This window comes from Pleurodeles waltl, chromosome 7, assembly GCF_031143425.1.
Source record: "Pleurodeles waltl isolate 20211129_DDA chromosome 7, aPleWal1.hap1.20221129, whole genome shotgun sequence".
Classification (NCBI taxonomy): Eukaryota; Metazoa; Chordata; class Amphibia; order Caudata; family Salamandridae; genus Pleurodeles; species Pleurodeles waltl.
Window position 1 is genome coordinate 867891287 of NC_090446.1, and position 23403 is coordinate 867914689.

General features: G+C 42.3%; 2 protein-coding genes across 2 annotated transcripts; both read left to right on the forward strand.

Annotated features, from left to right (window-relative positions):
- The first annotated feature begins 212 nt into the window (after nucleotides 1-212).
- LOC138246971 (protocadherin alpha-8-like) lies at nucleotides 213-2624 on the forward strand. Its single transcript, XM_069201720.1, has one exon. The coding sequence runs from the start codon at nucleotides 234-236 to the stop codon at nucleotides 2622-2624; it is 2391 nt and encodes a 796-aa protein (XP_069057821.1). The 5' UTR covers nucleotides 213-233.
- A 12198-nt stretch (nucleotides 2625-14822) lies between these two features.
- LOC138246972 (protocadherin alpha-8-like) lies at nucleotides 14823-18275 on the forward strand. The gene is made up of 2 exons (XM_069201721.1): nucleotides 14823-17333; nucleotides 18243-18275. The coding sequence occupies exons 1-2, from the start codon at nucleotides 14946-14948 to the stop codon at nucleotides 18273-18275; spliced, it is 2421 nt and encodes an 806-aa protein (XP_069057822.1). The 5' UTR covers nucleotides 14823-14945.
- The last annotated feature ends 5128 nt before the right edge of the window (nucleotides 18276-23403 follow it).

A 23403-nucleotide genomic window follows, 5' to 3' on the forward strand; every position in this document is an offset into this window, starting at 1 on the left:
CTCAGGTTGCTACCACGAGGTGGCGGTGTTCACTCGTATATTGTGGCACTGCTTATCGTCTGCATTCTACGCAGACACACCTATCTCGCTGGGCGCATTGATGCGGCGGACGCATTCATTATCATTAATCTAGTTGTATTGGCGATCCCCTTTCGATAAAATATTTGGGAATAGTTGATAGTCGCTGCCTGAAGTCTTGGGAGTGTGGAATGGTTGGCCTGTGTGGATTCTTCATGCGGAAGTGTCGCCGGCGGTGCCTCCCTCTTCTCCTGATGTCTCTCTGGGATCTCGCGCTTGGACAGCTCCGGTACTCCGTCTCCGAGGAGGTGGAGCCGGGAACCTTTGTGGGAAACATCGCTAAGGACCTGGGGCTCGATCTGGTCCTTCTGAATTCGCGAGGACTGAAGCTCGTGTCAGGCGCCGCGAAGCAGCCCTTCCAGGTGAATATGAACAGCGGTCTATTACTGACTAATGCCCGCATTGACAGGGAGGAGATGTGTGCGCAGAGCCCCGCCTGTAAACTCGTTTCAGAAATAGTCATTGATAACCCCCTAGAAATGCATCGCCTGGAGGTGGACATTGTGGATGTGAATGATAACGCCCCCTCCTTTGTGGACAGTGAGATCACACTGAGTATCTTTGAGTCGGCTTCACCGGGGTCTCGGTTCCCGGTACAGAAAGCTGTGGACCCGGACTCGGGAACCAATGCTCTTAAGGGTTACACGTTAAACGTCAATCCTAATTTCGATCTCAACATATTAACTGACCCCGATCGCAGCAGGGCCGCAGAGCTGGTTTTGAAAGCTGCCTTGGATAGAGAGCGCGCCCCTACTCATAACCTCATTTTAACTGCGTTTGACGGCGGTGACCCGAGGAGATCTGGAACTCTTCAAATACACATTATAGTGCAAGATGCTAATGACAACGCCCCCACGTTTGATCAGCTCGTGTATCACGTAAAATTGATGGAGAATGTGCCAGTGGGTACAACTGTGGTACAGCTACATGCCACAGACCCCGACGAAGGCCCGAATGGTGACGTCACGTACTACTTCAACAAACCTGTCCCTGAAAGTGTACAGAGAACATTCTCTCTAGATGAACGCACTGGTGTGATAACCGTGCACGGAATGATCGATTTTGAAGAAGCCACGGCTTACACGATTTCAGTGGCAGCTACAGATCGAGGATCCTTCTCGGTTCCTGGCCATTGTAAGGTTCTGGTGGAAATTAGCGACGTCAATGACAACGCACCAGATTTAACTATAACGTCTCAGGTTCACTCCATTGCCGAAGATGCCAAACCCGGGACAGTGATAGCCCTCTTGATTGTTTCAGATAAGGATTCGGGCGAGAATGGGAACACATCCTGCTCTCTTCCGCCTGGGCTCCCATTTGTCCTTGAAAACACGTTCAACAACCACCACTCTTTGGTGTTGAGGGGGTCCCTGGACCGCGAGTCTGTGGAGCACTACGAGGTCACCCTGACAGCTGTGGATGGAGGGTCACCTCCACTGTCCGCCTCCACAGTCATTAGTGTGCGAGTTTCTGACGTGAATGATAACTGTCCCAAATTCACACAACCATCGTACTCGCTTCATCTGGCGGAGAACAATGTCCCTGGGGCCCAGGTGTTCGCCATTTCTGCCGCAGATCCCGATCTTAAGGAAAATGGACACCTAACATATTCTCTCGTGGGAGACATAGTACGTGGTGGCTTTGTCTCAATAAATTCAGAGAATGGTAAAATCTATGCCATGAAATCTTTTGATTATGAAGAAATAAAATATTTTAGGTTTCAAGTGCAGGGAAAAGACGCAGGCGTTCCACCCCTCAGCAGTAATGTGTCTGTGGACGTCTTTATACTCGACCAAAATGACAACGCCCCAGAGATCCTACCTTCTTATCATCAGATACACTCTCTTGGTGGAGAAGTCATCCCTCGATCAGTTGAGCCGGGGTATCTGGTATCAAAAATCAGAGCTGTTGACGCAGATAGCGGGTACAATGCCTGGTTACTTTATCAAACTGGTTATTCCAGAGATAATTCTCCTTTTAAGGTTGGACTATACACAGGAGAGATTAGGACATCACGGCCTATTAGAGAAAGTGACGCGGCCGATCACAGGTTCGTTGTTGTTGTGAAGGATCATGGAGAGCCTGCCCTTTCCAGTACTGTCACTGTCACGATTTCTTTATCGAATAGCAATGCAGAAATCCTCACAGAGTTTAGAAAAGACTCTGAAACTGAACATTCTATTTCAGATATAAATCTGTATTTGGTTATTTGTATTGCTGTCATATCTTTTATTTTTTTGGTTCTTGTTATCATTTTTGTGGCTCTAAGAATTTACAGAGTAAATGGTAGCCAGACTGGCTACAACCAACAACACTGTGCAGCCACAATAGGAAGTTTGTGTTACTTTGAAAACAACTATAAAGTTTGCCTCAGGAATTCTGGAAATGGTACTTTTGAGGTTAATGGAGTTTATCCAATGCTGTCTGAAAATAACACCAGTGAGAGGAGTAGCGTACCACCAGCTCCAGGACATAAGCAACAGAGCATCGATGACCTGTTAATGATTGGCGAAGATCAGGTAAGAACAGATTTTCGATTGTATTGAAATGTCTTCCCAGAACAGAAAAAGGAACAGTGAATGGATGGATGGATAAAGTTCTGAACTAGTGCTTACCTATTATGTTTACCAGTCACTCATATAAGAAAATAAATGTTGTTGTATTTAACCATTTACAGGCCAGTATGTCCTCATTGAAGCAAGATGATCTATGGGCTTGGTGTGGTTGTGGAGCTCGTTAGTTCAGTCTGTTTGTCTGGAGTGAGAATGTTTTTGTCTAAAACACAGACTAGATACCATTAATTGATTTCAACTAGATGATGTTTGGTGCGATTTGTGAAAGCATTTTGAAAGCGTCAGAACAGCCAATGTGCCCTCTAGATGCTCCAGTCTACAATCCAAATAGACAACCACAAATCACAATTATATATTAAATAAATGTCACATTCTGGGCCAGTAGCCTCTCTGCTTCCCATGTCAACAACACTAAATGAGTTATGCAGTCTTTGTCGTGACCCCTGGCCCAAATGACCAAAGAAACAACGTTCAAACATTGTAAGACGGCACATTCTGCTGCTTTCCAAACAAACAATTAAAATGAAGGAACATCATATTTTACTAGACCTTGTCTCCTCTTTTATGTACCACAGTATTCTATTGGAGTAAGAGCAAATACACTGAAAAAAGCAACAAACATATAGTATTGTGCACCAATAAGTTATTTTCCTGTTTTTTTATACTGTTGATTATCTGCATGTCATAAGTCAATAACTATTCGAATTACATTTTAAATACTTAATCCTGGAGCACAGCCTTTTAAAGCAGACTGTTCTCTTTTATGTCAATACTCATTTTCAGAAAAACATATTTGTTATAAGATCCGTGTGCCTCATAACTGGAGAAAGTGACTAAAAAATAATTTTTGTTTTCCAATGTATGTCGTCATTTACATTTAGGGAATTATGCCACAGTGTTCTTCATAACCAAAGTAGACATCATCAATCAGGACATTTTCTAGAATTCCTATTATTGATAAGAGTTCAATTTGGGCTAGAAGGCCATTTATCTTATGTCGATTCACCATTTGTTTTCCTTCTGGTCAAATCATCATAAAATACTTTGCCAACAGTGCTTCAGAAAAGTGTTGACTTACAGTACAGCAGGATGTGGCTACTGATTGGAGGTAAACGGCGTGCATGAATTGCATACTGGTGGCATTGTCTAATTGAATGCATTCCTGCTTATGTGACAAATGCTATGGAAAGAGCTCCCCAGGGAAAACATATATTGTAGAAAAATATGGGATGTTTTCATAAGTTGAGCATTATTTCTGAAATGTTCCCAGAGTCCCAGTTGTTGATTTCTGAAATCACTATGCAGGTCCTCAGTTCTGACAGTTCTGAAACAGACGCTGCAATTTTTAAACGCATATTTTTTGGGGATCCTTTGTCCATTCACAACTAGTTCTGTGAATTCTGTGCATATAATACAGGGCATAATTGTGACAGTCCATCAAAACCTAATTAGATGACACATACATAGGTTATGTATCTTGCTTAGGTATGTAAGTTATGTATCTCGCTTGGGTGAGCTTTAAATGCTAAATTTGAAAAGAAGTGATCTAATTGGTTTATTAAGGTAACTAGTAACTGCAAGTGTCCTGTGACTGCTGGAGGAAGGACTGACGTGAACAAACACGCAGGTCTCAGATTAGGAGAATTGCATCTTTTTTTGTGAAATTTTACGAAATTCTATAAAAAGTCCAAATATTTGTGCTTTCAATGAGAAATGTGATTTGCCAGTATCCCATGTACCTTTTTTTAAAATGAGCATTCAACTTGTGTAAAAACACCTCATGAGATACTGAGAGACTACTGGTTCAAGTAGAAAATGTCTCTCAGCTAGACATCTTCTGTTTGAACCTTTCTTGGAGGTTTTTTTCATGTGAGGGTTGCATTTTCTTTTTAAAAATGATGTAAAATTGCATAGCAAACACAGGGCCCAGTTTAGACTTTGGATTACAGGGAACTGTGTCGCAATGGTGACACGGAAGCCTGTCTACCAAAATCTAGGTCTCCCTGCCCATTTGAATTGGGCGGAATGCCAGGTTTATGCTGATCGAGAAAAGCGCTTCTAAAATAATGGCGTTGCAGAAGTAAAGAAAAAGCCCATATCTAGGACACCTGTAAGAGCTTCACTTATGATTAACTCTTGCCCAATTTGTCATCTATTTATAGTTAAACTGATACTGTAGGCTTTCAAAAGGCTTTTCGTGATGTAGGCTTATATGAGAGCAAAGAAACCAATTTGGAACAATGCTTCTTGTATTAGCCTCCTAACAAAAAGCTTCAATACTGTTTATAGCTTTCTAGGGAAATGAATGCACATTAGTGAAAATGGTGCCATGGTTATTCAGGTCTGTAAGTTCGAAAGTTCTCTGAAAATCTGACTGTCAAGGAGAACATATAATCCTCTTGAACAGGTACAAACACCTTCTCAATATCTTGACGTTTTCTATGGCCACATTCTGTCTGTAAAACATCTCTGTGTGTTGAGAGATCAGTCACCCTTGGCTTTAGGAATTTCTTCAAGAGTTACAAATAAACAGTGGATTGATTTTCTTCAGAACATTTCAGGAATGCAAAAAATCATAGCAAAAAAGAGGTGCAAGATAGGGGGTGGGCGAGAGCTCATACTGAGCCACCCCTGGTCAGTTCTCCATCAGTATCGTTCCCACCTCCACAATTGGCATGTTAGTGCATTCTCCTGCTTCATGGAAAAGGGGCCCCTAAGGCATGGTGGGGAGACCCAAGTGTCAAATCATGATACTGACATTGCTGCCCACACCCTCAAGAAATCCAGCCTAAAACTCAAAAGCATATATCAAAGGAATCAAGTTATCAGGCTGTATTAATTCACAAACAAGTTTAAGTGATCATAACATATGTAAAAATATCATTATTTAGAGTGGTGTTCATAAAAGTAGATATCAAATCATCTATCCTGCATAATTACTATAATTAGAAGAGTCATTGTTGAACAACCAGCCAGTTCTTCCAACATAAGTTAATTTGACTGTGAACACCTGTCACCACATGCCAGGGACCTCACTGGATTTTCTAGCAGGACAAATGTACCTACATCCTCAATATAAGGACAGTCTGAGCCAACTAGTGAGCAGAGCCCTAACTAAGACCATGCCAGTGCCAACCATAAAAATGGATCTCAACTGGCACACTTTGGGAGATGGGTCTGGGCAACAGGGCCATAACTTAGTCCCTAAATGCAAGCATCATCTTTCGGACCTACCCAGGGCAATGCTATGGAGTATTCTTGAAAGGGCTAAAGTCTGTCGCTTTCATGCCCACCCTCAACCTGCCTGACTGTTGAATTTCCACTTTCCTTGCCTGGAGTAAACAAATTAAGTTGAATTCAGTATTTGCATGACTTTTTGAATGTGCTTCCCTGTCATTTGGATAACAATAAGTGTACCCCGTACATTGCTCAAGAGGTTTTCTGACCTTCTGTGGAACCCCTTAAAGATTCCTTTTTAGATTGAAGAAAGATGATGAACCACAAATGCCACCGGACATTTCAGAAATACCAGGCTACCCTGGGTGAGCAAAGGTACCCGTCTCGCTAGAGAAGGAACCTATCCTCCACACTCATTAAGATGTGATATGTGACCAAGCAATGATTTCACCTGGGAACATCATTGCAGTGCATGAAATCTTAATCATGAAAAGCTCAAATACACACTCCTGGCTGCAAAAACAACCAAATCATTGCTCCAACATGAAGGATGACAGGAAGAGATGGCTGTAGCCCCTTGCTTGCTGCCTTCTCTAGCAAATATTGCAGACTGTGAAGGCAAAGTCCACCAACACCAGTATAGTTCATGTGCAGCCCTGTCTCAGTGCCCTTCTTTAGAAAACACCATAGTCAAATACCTCCTCAACTCTTATAATGCACTTGCTGCAGCCACGCACACCTAATGCAAAGAACTGAACAGGGAAAAAAAACAGCCATCAGAAACACAAGTCAGATGCAATGGATTAGATTAAAATGAGGTGAAAATAGATTATTTATTTATTTTTGCAATTTTTTGTAGTGCGGACATGGCCTGAAGGCATCAGAGCACGTTACAACACACAAAATACAGAGTTACATCGGGTTATATTACTAGCAGATGAACTCGGACATTTACGTCAATGTATGTATTCAGGAATTACAACAATAGAGCGGAGGACATGAACAGTTAAACAAAGCAGATCAAGGTGCATTGGAGAAAGTAAACAAGTCTGGTTGAGGGTGAATTAATCAAGATGTCTATCAAATAGGAGGAGCTTGAGGTCCTTTTTGAAGGTTGCTAGGCAGGTGGTTAGATGGAGTGAGGGAGGCAGAGAGTCCCAGATTCTAGTGGTGCTGCCAGAGAAGGACGTATTCATGTATAATTTTTGCCTGAAAGTTGGGGGGGGGGGGTCCAGGAGCAGGCATTGGGCATTTCTGGTAACATCAGACTTCCATCTCCTTATCCTTGTAAATGTGCACCTGGCAGGACACAGACATTTTACAGAAGGGGTGGCCCCAATTCTGAAGGAGTGTACAGTGATGTTCGAACCCTTTTATTTCCAGTGTTCTTAGTGCCATTGACAAAGCCCTACTGATTTGAAACCTGGTCGATGGAACACCTCTACTGGGTACTAGGAATAAAGTAACCTGGTAATCAGGATGGATGCTCCTGTAAATTTTGTAGGGTGGCTACAGGCAACCTCAACACCTTCTGCAGGCCTCAGGACTACCTGGTCACCCCTGCCTTGTTGTTCTTTCTTAGAAAAGGGGAGGGTGATCATGAGGTCTATTCCCACACATTAAATGCTTTGAAGGAGCATCCCATCATGGATGTCCATTTTACGTTTTGCTAGCAGTTCAGGTATCCATAGGGGCCCTTAGAATACTAGGGAAAAGGCTGTAGAAAGCAACAAAACAACACACCCAGAGTCTGACCTACAGACCATGAACAATACCCCAAGGCCCTTCCCTAACTTGTCCATATTAGTTGGACACATTTTTATCAAATTTTGTACCCTTGTTCCATTTAATCTTTCCCATCCTCTTTAGGGCCTTCTTGTTGAGGAAGAACTGAGAATGCTTGGGAGCTCAAGAAGCCTTGGAGAAAAATGCTAGAACTGATAAGTGTTTTCTTGAGAATGCTGCTGACCTACCTTCTTGACACAAGCAGTCAAGATAACCCAACCGCCTGCCTAACAAGAAACAGAACAGTCCCCTGTGTGCAATTCCCAAAAAATGACAAATATGACTGAAATGCCTGATTGACCCTTTTTGCTTTGGGCGTTAGGCTACCTTACTCTGAGTCAGGTAGGATTGATCACCAAGGCTCCAAAGTTGGTCTGGAAAGGGGGTAGCTTGGTCTGCTGCCGTAGGACGGAAATGTTGGAATTACTCAATCTTAAAGTTAGTTAAATCATCAGCTGCATTATTCAAGTTATCAGCAACATGCTTGGCTCCAAACAACTCATTATTTTTCAAGCAAATGAGTACAGCATCTTTAAGCAATCTAAAAATCATCATGCACTTGGCATGCTGTAGGTTAATTGACTTAACTACTGACTAGCAGACCAAAGTACAACCATTCTAGAAAGGCAATGTTCCTGACAAGACCTCAATAAGTCCATCACTGAGGCCATCACTGTACAAGCCACTTCCTCTCCAGAATGCCCCCAAAGCCAACACTGCCTTCAGCATCTTGATGTGACCTAATAAGGGCAGGCCATAACAATGTGCTGTCAAATTTCCCGAGGAAAGATAACCAGATACTAAGATCCTAGTATAGGTCAAATGATTAGCATGTTCTCTGGTGCTTTACTTTTAGCCCAGATATTGCCTGCACAGTGGAATTAGAGAATGTGTGGCCCATGGGCCTAATCTGAAGGGCAAAGATGAGCCTTCCAAGTACATTTTGGAGTTGGTGCACTGTTACTTTTGGAGGCCATGGGCAGAATGTAATAATCTCTTTGAACAACAACATCTTCTACTGAGGTAACCTGCATTCTCCTTGCTATGAATTAACCAAAATTACCAGAGAAGTTGCTGAGACTGATTTTTTTTTCATACACTAAGGGTAAATTTAATTTTTCTTTCAGCTTGGTAAAACAGAACCACCTACTTGATTCTCCTGGACACAAGGAAAGGAAATCATCCAGGAAATGTATGACCATATCAGTGGACACTACCTGCCTGAATCCCTACTTAAGGAATGAACTGAATTGCTCAATATAGGACAGAGAGAACCACAGGGGCATGCATTTGTAAAAAAAAGGAAGTTCCCTCAGACTGTAAACTAAGCAAGTGGAAATGTTCTGGGTGGAGCTGCAATAAGTGAAAGACTGACTCAATGTTGACCTTTGTCATTAGTGCCCTTCATCCCAGACACCTCAATTTGGACAGGGCCTGGTCAAAAGAGGTATATCCTACAAAGCACAGGATGAGCTCAGTGGCATGATTCACACATACCCCATTAGTGCTAACAAGTTACGTATGAGCCTGATCTCTTCTATATTTTTGAGACCACAAATTTATCAAAGGGGGGTTATTCGAAAGGGTCAGCTATACTCTCCTCCCATCTTTCATTCTCATTCTTCTTTGCAACTTCCTGTTGATCACCAAGGATTCCCAATTCTTACAAAACATGGAGCCCATTAGTCCTGGAGCTTGAATTTTGAAACAGTATTGGAAGCCACAGTAAAGCTGGTATGGTGAATCTGAGTTAGGATAGGAATGTAGAAAAGGGAGAACAGCCTATAACACCAAGGGTGAGAAGGCTTTTGAATCTAACTCGTCGCCCAACACCTTTTGGACCCTTTTTTCTTCATATTTCTTGAAGTACTTAGCTTCAGAATGTCCTGTTGTCACGCAGGATGACCAATTGTATTCAAACCTACAAGTGCTGACTAACCACGTAAAACATTTTTGCTGAACACCCAACATATCCAATTTTTATACAACTCAAAAATATGAGAACATTTCTTGAGAAACCTTACAGCACAATATCACATTTCAAATGTTCACAATTTATTTTAATTACTCTTAATACACCATCTAACCACAACACTTTAATGGCCAGTTCAGACTACGGCGACCAAAACTCTAATGCATTTTTCAGACAATGCTATTTGCTCCAATTGTTCTTTAAGCCTCAATTACATAGGATTGTGACATACCAATCTTAGTGTAAAGGGTGTCTGATGGTTATGACTTCTTTGCAATATTTTTGACTTTGGCTCTGTACATAGCGTTTCCTTTGAAAACCAAATTGTATTTTAGTTCCTGCTCCACTATGCAGAGGAATTTCATGAAACAAGCCTTTGGTTGTAGAAAGGACCCGTTCAAGCAGAACAGTACAGCTTGGCGACAGGACTTGATATTGTTTGAATTAAACTTATTTCAACTTTCTGCGCCAGGAAGTAGGGCAGGACAGCTTCATAGTATTTGCGTGAAATCTTCCAGCGGATAGTGACACAACCTACAAGCCTTGTTCTCCTTTGATGGCTGTCATTTTGGTACAACATTGATTGATGGAAGAATTCAGACCCTCGCTTGAAAGACTTTAATTTTTAGATGATTTCTTAAAATAGTATTCAGTTACGGTTGTGTAGTCGGAGCTTTGTAGGTGTTGATTAGCATTCAAGCATGTTTGTGCTGTGTGAATTTTTCTTTGTCTTTACACCAAAAGATCCGTCTTAGTTGTGTCTTCAGCATATGTTTAAACAGCTTGTGCAGCAGATTTGAGTTCCATAGCTGCTCTGCTTCCAGATGTTTTATTCAGCCAATATTTTTGCTGACCAGTTGTTTGTGTGCTGTATTGAGTTAAACGCAATTTCCTGCCACCTTAGCCCTCTTAGTGTATTTGCTCTGTCCTGCTTTAGTACTGAGAAGTGCCCCATCTTGGGCACATTCCTGAAGTTTGAATTCCAATCTAATCTGCACTGGTGTTGCCCTTTGCGGTAAACTAAAAATGAGGCGATAAGCGTTGCTTTGGGCCTTGTTCAGGAAACTAGCAAACTTCCCTGGAAAGATTTCCAACCCATATGTCAATGAGGGCAAAAAGTTGGGCTTTATTGCAGGTACCAAGGGGTGCCATGAGGGGCTTTGTAGTTTGTTTGTCAGGGTTTGAAGAGCTGTTATTTGTGATACCAGTCTTGCTTTAAAGTGCTCAGATGCAAGCGGAGGGACCAGCGCTCTTGGCGGCAGATGCCAGGTGCTTGTAACTCCCCCCTTTAGTGACGGGGCTTCCTCCGCAATACCATGACCTTTTCCAGATTACCTTATTTGAAAATACCACTACCTTTGTTTTCTCGAGGTTTATAATCATTTCATTAGAGGTACATTACTGGAATGGAGAGTTCATTAAAGTTTGTAGGCCGATACCTGATAAATTCAGTATAACAATGTTGCTGGCATGTAGTAATGCTGTGTTGTGTTGTTGTCCAGATTTGGCGGGTGTGATGAAGAGGAATCTAGTTGTGTGCTCAGATCTGCCAGATATAGAATAGAGTAGGAGCCAAAATACTCCCTTGTTTAATGCCCCCTCGATTAGGATTCTGGGTGTAAAACCCATGTTTTTTCCAAGGGTAACTCTGGCCCAGTTGTCTGAATACAGAAGTTGAAACCCTCTGAGCAGATTGGGTGGTATATTTGAGTCGTTACTTATGATGGGGAGCGGGGGGCTCATATTACCCGCTCCATTGAACCTGTGAAGCCCAGATGTTTGACCAAAGCATGCCTCACCCATAAAATATCAATAACGAGATCATGCACATATCAGAAGTGAATCTAGGAAGAGACTTAACCAGAAGACATTGAAACTGATGTAGCACATAGCCTGTGGGTTCCAGTCCATCCAGTGGCCAAATGGTGATCCTTCTTTCTGTGAGAAGTATGCCCAAGATTCAGCTCACATCAGAGACCTCAGAGAAGGCTAAGCACAGATAGCTGCTTGGCCACTGGCTGCAGCAGACCCAGGAGGGCACATGGAATACTTTTATCTGCTCAAGAGTGAGCATCAGTATACAGTGTATTATGGCGTGCAGACACTCCTACGTCATGCACCACAGGGTAGGTTGAGGGATAGCATGGTGAAGAGCTCTAATGCTAGAGGCAGGCCTCTGCACTATTTCTTAAAACTATCACTCTAAATTTTGAATTTTATGACATGAAAGAGCCTAGTATCTTAAACAAACCAAGCTACTGGTTCACCTGTGAAATACAAACAGATGCCCGGGGTTGGGAGGAGGGCTGGAAATATGGTTTTTGAGGGGGAAGGCACATGGCCATTAAGCAGGCTACAAATTAGATGTGTGAGGAATTTTACGTCAAGATCGGAGGCTTTGTATTATGCATTAATTAGAGAATTTGAGGGGAAAACGCATGTTGAAATTGTGCTAGAAATTAATCTCGAAACAGAGGCGTGCAAAGAGAGAGAGAAAGAGAGTCAAAGACGCATTTCACTGTTTTCAGTATAATTGACATCTGTTTACTGCCAACACGCGTTCTTATCTTGGTATTTTACTCTCTTCTCTTTCCTGTCGCACTTATTGGAAATCCTTTCTTAAGCTGTGCCTGGTTTGCTCCATTCTCTTCAGTTTTACTCAGAGGTCTGTTAGAGAGACCCTCCCACACACACTACCTAGCCTCCTACAATGGAGCATTTCATGTCTGCCTGCGACTCTGGAGACAGAGCTTTTTTCCAACGGCACATACCACTGTGTTAGGTACATAGTGGGACCGTATGTCTTTGTTTAAGTATGACATAACTGCCACATTCTTTCTGAAACGCATAAGCAGACAATAAATGATTTTCGGGTACAAGCAAAAAAAACAAATAAATTATGTGGTAGAAAGATGAGACAGCAAACATAGCTTGTTTAAATGAGAGTCCCTGGTCATTTCCTCACCTAACCCAATATAATGGAAGCTGTCAAGCCTGATCCTCTCCTTGGAAGTTGTGATGAGGCACGTGCTTGCGGGGCCGATTACATCATGCTAGTATTAACCCTTTGTTAGACAGTGTAGCCCGGGTTACAAGCTGCATTTGAAAGGACCAACATGTATATAGATCACACAGAGCTGAAAGCTGTCAGTATGTGTATGTGATTATCAGATCAACAGTAGCAAATAATGCTAAACTGGAGCACAAAAAGGTAGAGATGGGGGTAAAACTTCTCAGGTTGAAAGTAAAGATCAGTGTTTCCGAGTTTGTCTTTCACAGGTACAAGAAAAGTGTCATTTGATATGGAAAAGCAGCTCTTTGAATAGGCGTGGTCATCATCGTTGTGTTTTCTTTCGGTTTTCTTATCCCGTCTACCGGAGTAAGTGTCTTTTTGTTATTAAGGAGTCCCGTAGAGTTTCTGGACTAAGGTATAAAGGTTTTTTTTTTAAATAAATGAATGCACTTGACTGAAAATATTATACAAAACATTTCTATGCAAACAGCATGTGGCTTGAGTCCTCTGTCATACTCCTCATTTTAGGTTGAGGTTCTGAAAGGATAGTTGTCAAAAAGACCTGCTGCTAACAATATACATGGAATGAGCTTTCGATTTGCCCCCTTAAAACATTGCCTTTTCCATCAGCCTCTTTCACTCATTGTTTTTTTTTTTACTTTGTCAATCACGTGCTGACTCATCCCATTGGAGAATTCATCTCTTATCTAATGTTTTAATGTTTTGACTGGGTGTGTCCTGCCACCCAGGGGTGTAACTCGGGCCTCTGTGGCCCAAGGGGGTCCCAACCCTCCAGGAAGCTACTAGGCCTCCAAAGGGGCCCCATTCAGCACAAGGGCAATTAATGTCTGTGGGATATGGGGGGCCGAGGGAGCTCCCATCACATTCTGCAAGGGAGTCCATCATTCTGCGTTATGCCACTGCTGCATCCACTTAAGTGCTTCATTGAACTGCACAAGGAACAACTTTGCAACCAAAGCCCTTTCTGTCCTCTTTGGGTGTCTCCTTTCCCCGTGCCCCACTTTAATATGCTAATGTTGGCTGATTTAACACATTAAACTCAGGCGAATTGGCTTTACCGGTGCTTGTAAAATGTGATTGTGTTTCCTGCATTGGAGCTAAAAAGTAGCTGACATTTTCCCAGTTGCATTTGTGTAGTTTTAAAGCCAGCTGACATTTTGGTAGTTTAAATTTGTATTCATATTTGTCTCTTTAAAAATTAACTTCAAAGATTATAAACTCAATAAAAAGGAATTAAGACCTTACATTTAATCGGTGACGTTAAAACTTAACAGAATATTTTGGAAATCAATGCTCAGAAGAAAGTGGATTCACACAGAGGTGTCAGTGAAGGACAGATAGTCAAATTAAAAGTATGGAACTTGCTGGAGTAATTTTCACTACTTAACTATTGTATTTGATAAGTGTATGGGATTGCTCAAGTGTTCGTATTTTCATTGTAAAAATTTAATTTAATAACTATTATGTTCTATAAAAAAAAAGGCGCAAGCTCTATGGCCTCGTATTTTCAATTAACTCAAAATCCACATGAGCAGTTATTTTTCAGAGACAAACGCTATTTTTCATTGTCTGCTCGAGTTTATGGTTTTACATTTGGTTGCCTGGTGATGCAGTGTTTATTCACGAGCCAATAATAACCGTATGTAACTCGAACACATTTTGATTATACCTGAAGGTTGATAGGAACGACACTTGCCGCTTTTAGTTAAGCGTTGGAATAGATGCTAACTGACTAAATGTTTGTTTTAGTCTTTTATATTCATTCTCTTGAGGTCGTGATGCACTAAACGGTTTACAGTTCTAAAAAAGCCAACGTTAGTATATATATATATATATATATATATATATATATATATATATATATATATATAAGAAGGGTACTTATATGTGAGTTTTAAACTTCATTAAAGTATACAAGTGCTTGATAAAAACATATTCCTCAATACCTGAGTAGCTGTGTGGGTTTTGCTTTTAGACTAATCTGTGCCCTGCCATTCATTTCTCATGGATTACTTCAAACCACACAACGTCTAGAAATTGATTACAAACACGTGATTGTCACGTACAGTTTGTCAATAGTTCACCTATAAAACCACTAGATGGCGATGTGGGCTTGTTCCTTGGTACTGCAGTCATTTTACTGGAAACAACCGCGTATATGACATAACCTCCCTCCCTCTGCAAAGAGGCGGTGGACCCTGGAACTCGGGCTGCATTCTGAAGGGCTGGAGAAGAAATTAAGCATTGAGACTCGCTGAAAATCTGCATTAGGAGCAGAAGTATAGTTTACATTTGCCGTGCAGAGTTTGCCTGGTGTTTCCGTGCAATGGTGGCCCCGTGTGAAAGCTTCTTGTGGAAATGTCGCCAGCGGTGGCTCTCTCTTCTCCTCCTGGGGTCTCTCGGGGATCTCGCGCTTGGACAGCTCCGGTACGCCGTCTCCGAGGAGGTGGAGCCGGGAACTTTTGTGGGAAACATCGCTAAGGACCTGGGGCTCGATCTGGTGCTTCTGAATTCGCGAGGACTGAAGCTCGTGTCAGGCGCCGCGAAGCAGCCCTTCCAGGTGAATATGAACAGCGGTCTATTACTGACTAATGCCCGCATTGACAGGGAGGAGATGTGTGCGCAGAGCCCCTCCTGTAAACTCGTTTCAGAAATAGTCATTGATAACCCCCTAGAAATGCATCGCCTGGAGGTGGACATTGTGGATGTGAATGATAACGCCCCCTCCTTTGTGGACAGTGAGATCACACTGAGTATTTTAGAGACAACCTCGCCGGGGTCTCGGTTCCCGGTACAGAAAGCTGTGGACCCGGACTCGGGAACCAATGCTCTAAAGGGTTACACGTTAAACGCCAATCCTAATTTTGAACTGAGCGTGATAGCCGATTCTGATAGAAACAAATCGCCACAGCTTGTTTTAAAAAATGTTTTAGACAGAGAGCGCGCGTCCCTGCACAATCTATTGTTAACTGCTTTTGACGGAGGAGAACCGAGAAGATCGGGCACTCTTCAAATAAATATCCTGGTGCAAGACGCCAATGACAACGCCCCCTCCTTCGATCAACTCATTTATCACGTACAGTTGTCGGAGAATGTGGCACCTGGGACAACTGCAGTACAGCTGCATGCCACAGACCGTGACGAGGGTCCCAATGGTGACGTCATGTACTACTTCAGCAAACCTGTTCCTGAAGTTGTGAAGAGAGCGTTCAGTATAGATGCACACAGCGGTGCGATAACAGTGCAAGGGGAGATCGACTTTGAAGAAACCAGAGAGTTCGAGCTCTTTGTAGAAGCTGTAGACAAAGGTCCATTCGCTGTTCCTGGCCAATGTAAGGTTGTGGTGGAGATTCTTGACGTCAATGATAACACCCCTTGTATAACCATAACTTCTCAGACTCTCTCTGTCGCAGAAGATGCCAAACCCGGGACAGTGATAGCCCTCTTGATTGTTTCAGATAAGGATTCGGGCGAGAATGGGAACACATCCTGCTCTCTTCCGCCTGGGCTCCCATTTGTCCTTGAAAACACGTTCAACAACCACCACTCTTTGGTGTTGAGGGGGTCCCTGGACCGCGAGTCTGTGGAGCACTACGAGGTCACCCTGACAGCTGTGGATGGAGGGTCACCTCCACTGTCCGCCTCCACAGTCATTAGTGTGCGAGTTTCTGACGTGAATGATAACTGTCCCAAATTCACACAACCATCGTACTCGCTTCATCTGGTGGAGAACAATGTCCCTGGGGCCCAGGTGTTCGCCATTTCTGCCGCAGATCCCGATCTTAAGGAAAATGGACACCTAACATATTCTCTCGTGGGAGACATAGTACGTGGTGGCTTTGTCTCAATAAATTCAGAGAATGGTAAAATCTATGCCATGAAATCTTTCGATTATGAAGAAATAAAACATTTTAGGTTTCAAGTGCAGACAAAAGACGCAGGCGTTCCACCCCTCAGCAGTAATGTGTCTGTGGACGTCTTTATACTCGACCAAAATGACAACGCCCCAGAGATCCTACCTTCTTATCATCAGACACACTCTCTTGGTGGAGAAGTCATCCCTCGATCAGTTGAGCCGGGGTATCTGGTATCAAAAATCAGAGCTGTTGACGCAGATAGCGGGTACAATGCCTGGTTACTTTATCAAACTGGTTATTCCAGAGATAATTCTCCTTTTAAGGTTGGACTATACACAGGAGAGATTAGGACATCACGGCCTATTAGAGAAAGTGACGCTGCCGATCACAGGTTCATTGTTGTTGTGAAGGATCATGGTGAACCTGCCCTTTCCAGTACTGTCACTGTCACGATTTCTTTATCGAATAGCAATGCAGAAATCCTCACAGAGTTTAGAAAAGAGACAGAAACAGAGCATTCTATTTCGGATATAAATCTCTATTTGGTTATTTGCATTGCAGTAATCTCTTTTATTTTTTTGGTTACTGTTATCATTTTTGTGGCTATAAGAATTCTCAAGGCAAACAAGAGCCTATCCAGCTGCAACCAAAAACAGTGTGCACCTGCATTGGGACATCTGTGTTACTTTGAAAACAGCTATAACGTGTGCCTGAGCAATTCTGGGAATGGTACTTTGGATTTGAATGGGGTGTATCCAGTGTTGCCGAAAGAGAGCACCAATGAGGTGAACAGATTTCTAGTTGCCTGGGACAAACCACAAAACGTAGATGACCTGTTAATGATTGGCGAGGATCAGGTAAGTCAGCCTTAGTATTCCTTTCACGTCTCCCTGATAATTATAACAGAACTGATAATGAAAGGTCAAAGTGCAGCACAAATGCACGTTTCATGCTTTACCAGTCTCTGGTTTACGGTTCGCATTTAAGACTACAAAATGATTTCTTCAAATGCTTGAAAGAAATACAATAGAAATGCAATATTTTGCTACACAAATGCAGTACAGGGTGTTCTAAGCTTGGTAATTTGAGGGCTCATTAGTTTGTCTTTTTAATATGGCATGGTTTTTCTGGTTGAAGGTAGGATTACAGAAGGCATTAATGTACTTTCCAAATTAGTTCTGAGATTTCAGTCTTCATAGGTGTGGGGATTGGTGTACCCATTTAAAACATAAACCACAAATCACAATTGTTAATTAATTGGCACTTTTTAACGGGCTGCCTATCAGATGAGAAAGATCCTCTTGTATCCAAAATAAGAGGGGTTTATTGGGATAGCTAGCACAATGCCTGGTTACTTTGTACGAAAGTGTCAATCTAAAAACACTTCTCTTATTAAGGTTTGAATGTACACAGCAGTGATTAGAACACCACATGTATTTGAAGAAGTCAAGGAACTACTAACAGGACCATTGTTATTGTGAAAGATCATGGCGAGGCAGTTCTTTAGAGGACAGATATGTGTGATAAAGCGCCTCCTGCCATACACTTTGAGGATATTGAAAGTCACCAAGGAGTTCCATGACTATATACAGGATGTAAGCTGTAGTTTGAGTTCCTTTGTAAGGTCACAGAACTACAAGATTGCTTGAAATAGTCTTATACTGTGTGGAGGGGAAACTTGATTCCTTATAATACACACTAATACCATCACCCCTCCCACAAACTGCTTATATTTTTGACATTATGCTCTTTCATGTTCACTGCAGACAAGAAGAATAAAAGCAGAACCTCTAATGTGAAATTAAACACATCACAAGAGCTGGTAATTCTCAGAAAAATACATTAGAATCAGTTTAATGTAACTCATGTCGAAACGCTATGGGTCAGATTATGTAGAAAGAGCTTACCTGTAATCACCTATAGTGTGAAAAAAACAAATACTGCCACAAATATTTCCTTTCACTGTTCATTTTTTCTTTTTCGAAAAAAAATCAGAAGAATGAACAGTCAGTTTGTGCTTTTTTTTGTTTAAACTAGGGTTATAATTATGCTTCAGTTATGCTCTGTGACATGTCTTTCCCATTGACTACTTGCTCTCGCAGAAGGCATTGTGATGCCTCAACTCAGTTGTAACAACGTATTGCAGTTGAGCAGCTACTTCACTACTTTATTACAGACACCTAGTTATCATAAGTTCCCTGTAATAGGGAAACTACACACAAACATTTTTTTTAAAGGGATTTCATTCTCCTATGTATTATGTATTCATCATGCCCAAGTCGTAGAGCCAGACATAAATCAACTCTGAGTTTATAAAAGAGTCAGAGCATTCTATATTGCCTTTAAAACAACCAACAACATTATGCATCAGCATTTGAAAGTGTGTGTTAGTTCAAAAGCTTTTAGAAAGCATGCTAGAGTAACTATGGGAATGGAACTTTGGATGTCAATGGTTATCAGAAAACAACACAAGTGAGATGCATGGATTGCCAAATGGAGAATACAAGTGAAAGAGCATCTGTGACCTGCTAATGACTGCTGAAAATCCGGAAAGTTAGTGATATTGTTTGCTTTAAAATATCTCCCCTGGGTATGAAAAGCAACTGGTACAGAGAGTGTGAAATTCAGTACAAGAAGTTACAGGGGGATTTCATTATCATATAAAGGCTTTTTGGTGCACTTTGTGAAAAGTACTTTGGAAGTGTAAAACCAGCTGTTCTTTTCCTGTGGAATATTCATTGTTAACAAAAATGAGTGTAAGATTATCTTTTCATCAACGGATGTGCAAAACAATGGTACCCCTGCCACTACAGGGATCCTAATTAATATGTCAAGCACGTGTTTCAGTCATGGTGTCAAGGATTTACAAAATAGTTCTGAAAATGTATTTTGCTGCATTCATTTATTAAATATTGAAGTAAGCTGTGAGTAAGGCAGTGGAGTGAGATGTTTGCATGACACATACATTTGTCTCATTGTCTGAAATATGACATAAGTACCATAAAGCTGCCTTGGGCCAAAGTGCACTGGAAGAAAAAATACTGTGTTGATGAAAAGTTCAGGGAAAGTTCCAAATGTCTGACAATTTTAACCATTCGCTATCTGAAATCAATATTTTTGTGTTTTTTCCGAATTTCACTCTGGAAATGCCAAAAGGACAGCTTTGGGACACTTTCTTATTCAAATCACTTTCTTGGAATACGGAATGTTTTCACATTTCTTGTAGTTACTACAGAGCGTAATGTTGATATTCCATTCAGACCTACTAGATAAGCAGTGGCTACAATAATGCAACTTACTTAGGAGACATACATACAGGTATTGATGCTTATGTGTGCTATTTTTTAACCAGGGGACTTTGCCACCACATGGGACTGGGAAGCAGCCTGAACCACGACTCCCAAACAACAAAGTCGTGGACAATGAAAGCAGAACAACGCTTTCGTAAACCACGACTTCCTTGTTCGGTGGCTTAACCATGCATGTGGTGAACCACGCACATGCATGGTTAAGGCACAGAAGGGAGTCGGCTGAGGAGGAGGACGTGATCAGGTAAGTGGGGCTGGGACTGGGGCTGTTTTAGGGGCAGGGGTGGGGGATCTGGTATTTTTAGTTTTAGGGGTGGGAGTGGGGGGTCGGGTATTTTTAGTTTTTGGGGGTGGGGAGTCGGGTGGTTTAGGTTTAGGGGCGGGTAAGGGGTGTTGGGGCATTGTTAGATTTAGGGGTGGGGCCGGGGGGTCAGGGCATTTTTAGTTTTAGGGGTGGGGGTGGGGGGTTGGGGTATTTTTAGTTTTGGGGGTGGGGGTCTGGGGTATTTTTACTTTTGGGGGGTGGAGGGTTGGTGTAGTTTAAGTTTTAGGGGCGGGTGGGGGGTTGGGGTGGTTTTAGGTTTTAGGGGCAGGGGTCGGGGTTGTGGTAATTTTAGGGGCAGGGGTGGGATGTTGGGGTGGTTTTTGGTTTTAGGGGTGGGGTGGGGGTTCGGGGTAATTTTAGGGGCAGAGGTGGGGGTTGGGGTAGTTTAGATTTTAGGGGCAGGGGTGGGGGTTGGGGTAGTTTAGGTTTTTTATGGCCGGGGTGGGGGGTTGGGGTGGTTTTAGGTTTTAGGGGCGGGCTGGGGGGTTGGGGTAGTTTAGGTTTTAGGGGTGGGGGTTCGGGTGGTTTTAGGGGTGGGGGTTGGGGGGGTTTTAGGTTTTAGGGGCTGGGGTGGGGGGTCGCGGTAATTTTTAGGGGTGGGGCCAAGGTGGTTGTTAAGGCATTCGTGGTAAAGGCATTAGTGGTAACAACGTAGTCGTTGTTCCGACCACATTATTCAGGCATGCGTGGTTCCAGCATGTGCTGTTCCGACATACATTCCATGGGACTGTGTAGACATGAAAGACATGCAGACACCCCAGTTCTGCTGAATACCTATTACAAACCCTACAAACCCTCCAGTCGCGCATCTGTGTGTATCACAATTCCACACATGTCCCCTTTGTATGAACTTAAACACATGCCTTTAAAAGCCTTAGATCTTAGAAGCATGCTTTCATCTGGTAAGCTTTTACATAGCTCTATTCGTAATAATTTATTAAAATATATTTGTTTTACATGAATTGGGTTGACGTCTCAGGGGGTCCATGCAGACACAATGACCAGGCCATTCCCTGTGGCAGGTACTACAACCTCATGTCATGGGATTCACTAGAATAATCTCTCCATCTGTATTCCACTGAATGCAATGAAACCCAGGAGTATAGATCCAGCTCACAGTTAGGACAAGGGTCTGGGCATGAAGTGTGTCCCAGTGAAAACATACAAAAATCGAACTCATTATTCACTTGCGATCGAGTGAAGGATTTTCAACCATCTTGTCTCTCTCCCTAGTCCAGTTTAGATGACACAGATGTTACCTTTGTTGCATACATGCCACATGTTTAATGTGGTGGAGCAGAATATTATCTGTGCTCTATTTGGTCTCTTTATGCATTTGTCACTCAGTCCGTTGGCTTTCTTTGGAGAATCGTAAGACTTTGTATTATAGCAGTGATTCAGAAACCTAACCAATCTTACAACGCCTGCCCTTCGGAGCCACATGCGGAAGTTAGATGTCCCAATATGTCTTCTTATATCACAGTACAATAAACTGCTGTGGCATTTCGGACAAAAGTAAACTGCAGGCAGGCAGAACAGTAGAGCTCCATGTGAGATAAGTGGTAGAATGATTTTCATCTAGAGTTAAGAACATACATTTACATTAATAAGTTCAGAAAAAAGCCTTGGAACCTTGCTTTTTAGTTTTTTTCCGATATTCGATGCTGCAAGGTTCGGGATGGAACCTGGACATTCATTTTTTTTGTGCCACATGAATGATCTCACTTGAATTCTAAAACGTGCTGCATCATCTTTGTTTTTTGTTTACGTGGTGATGTTACTTCTAGTTAAAGGTCAAAGAAGTTAAAAGTATTTGAACGCCAAAAGCATACTTATTAAGATGGACGTGTCTCTTGCAAAGCTCTAAAGAGCATGTTTATTTTCTCTATCCCTTCACCTATGTCCTGCGGCTGTTAAATTTATGACATTCCTCTGCAGGGTTTGATTCTTGCCTTAGTGAGCTTGACAATCACAGATGTTCAAAGAAAGCCATCTATGTTAAACGACTGAGACTTCAGAATGTGTTTTTGAAGTTGAGGTGTACCAAAGGAAAGCCCTCCTTTGGAGAGTGACTACTGTCTTACTAGCTGAGATAGACTGGCAATTGTGCCAGTAACAATTTTCAGAGGAAAGGAAAAAAAATATTTTTGCCCTTCGTCTTAGCTAAAGAGGTCTCCCCTTGCCTCGCGTTAAAAGATCTGCTGGTCCCACTCAACTGGATAAGTCTTTTCATCCTTGTGGGAAATGGATGGAGAGTAAATCTAACTATGCATATGTGGGGCAGGGAGAGAGCTCTGTGTGTGTTTTAGTTTCTGGGCTCAAGAGCCCAAAGCTTCGGTCTTTTGTGTGGATGGCTACACACAGTAGAGAACATGCGGCAAGGCTGTCTCACATGAGCGGCAGGTAATTTATGATTTCTGAGCCTTCCCCAGTAGATGTTACCATAACTGGGCTCTGGTGGCAGAATTAAATACCTATTCCTTTGTCTAAGTTGGGAGTGAGCTCTGAGATCTTCTTGCACCTCGAATCATTTTTCAGTAGCTATGCAGAAGTAGGGGTCCCACAGACTTCCTTTTGAAGTGTAGCCTTCTTTTTTCCTGCCAACTCCACCCCCTGTTCTTGCTGCATTTCCATGACAAAGAATGTGGCCGGACCAGTCTGATTCCAATAAGTAAAAAGTATGGGCGTCTTTGAAACCAGTTCCAGACAGGGGCTATGGAAATCATATCAGCAAGATCTGATTAGAGAAGCCTCGCAAAATTGGAACATCGCAAGGAACAGATTGGCCAAATGGAGAATAAATGTATTGAGCAGTTGCTCTGTCAAGGGTGTCAGGGATTCTAATAACCAGGGATAGGAGGTCCATAGCGTTGTAACTGAGAATACAACAATGTGCCACAGCCAAGATCCTTAATTGCTCTCTTCCTTATCAGGATGGGCACACACCTGAAGAAGGCCTATGTGAGGAGAGCTGATGGAAGCAGGATTGTTGGACTGCATTCCCTGTGGAGAGCTACCATGTAAGGATATACAGTACATTTTTCTGGTAGCTAGGGGCTGTGCAAGGGACTTAGGTTATGATGCCTTCTGGTACTTCTGGTAAAATGGTCGATAAAAGGGAATTATATTTATGTTATAAAACAATCCTGTGTTTATCTGTATCTCTAGCAAGGATGCTCCATTGCTCTGCAGTGCTTTCCCAGTGTGCCTGTGTTATTACTGCAACAGTATTTCATATTCTTACAAGCGCAAAACCTGTGTATATCTGTATTAGATCATAAGATGTCATGGCTC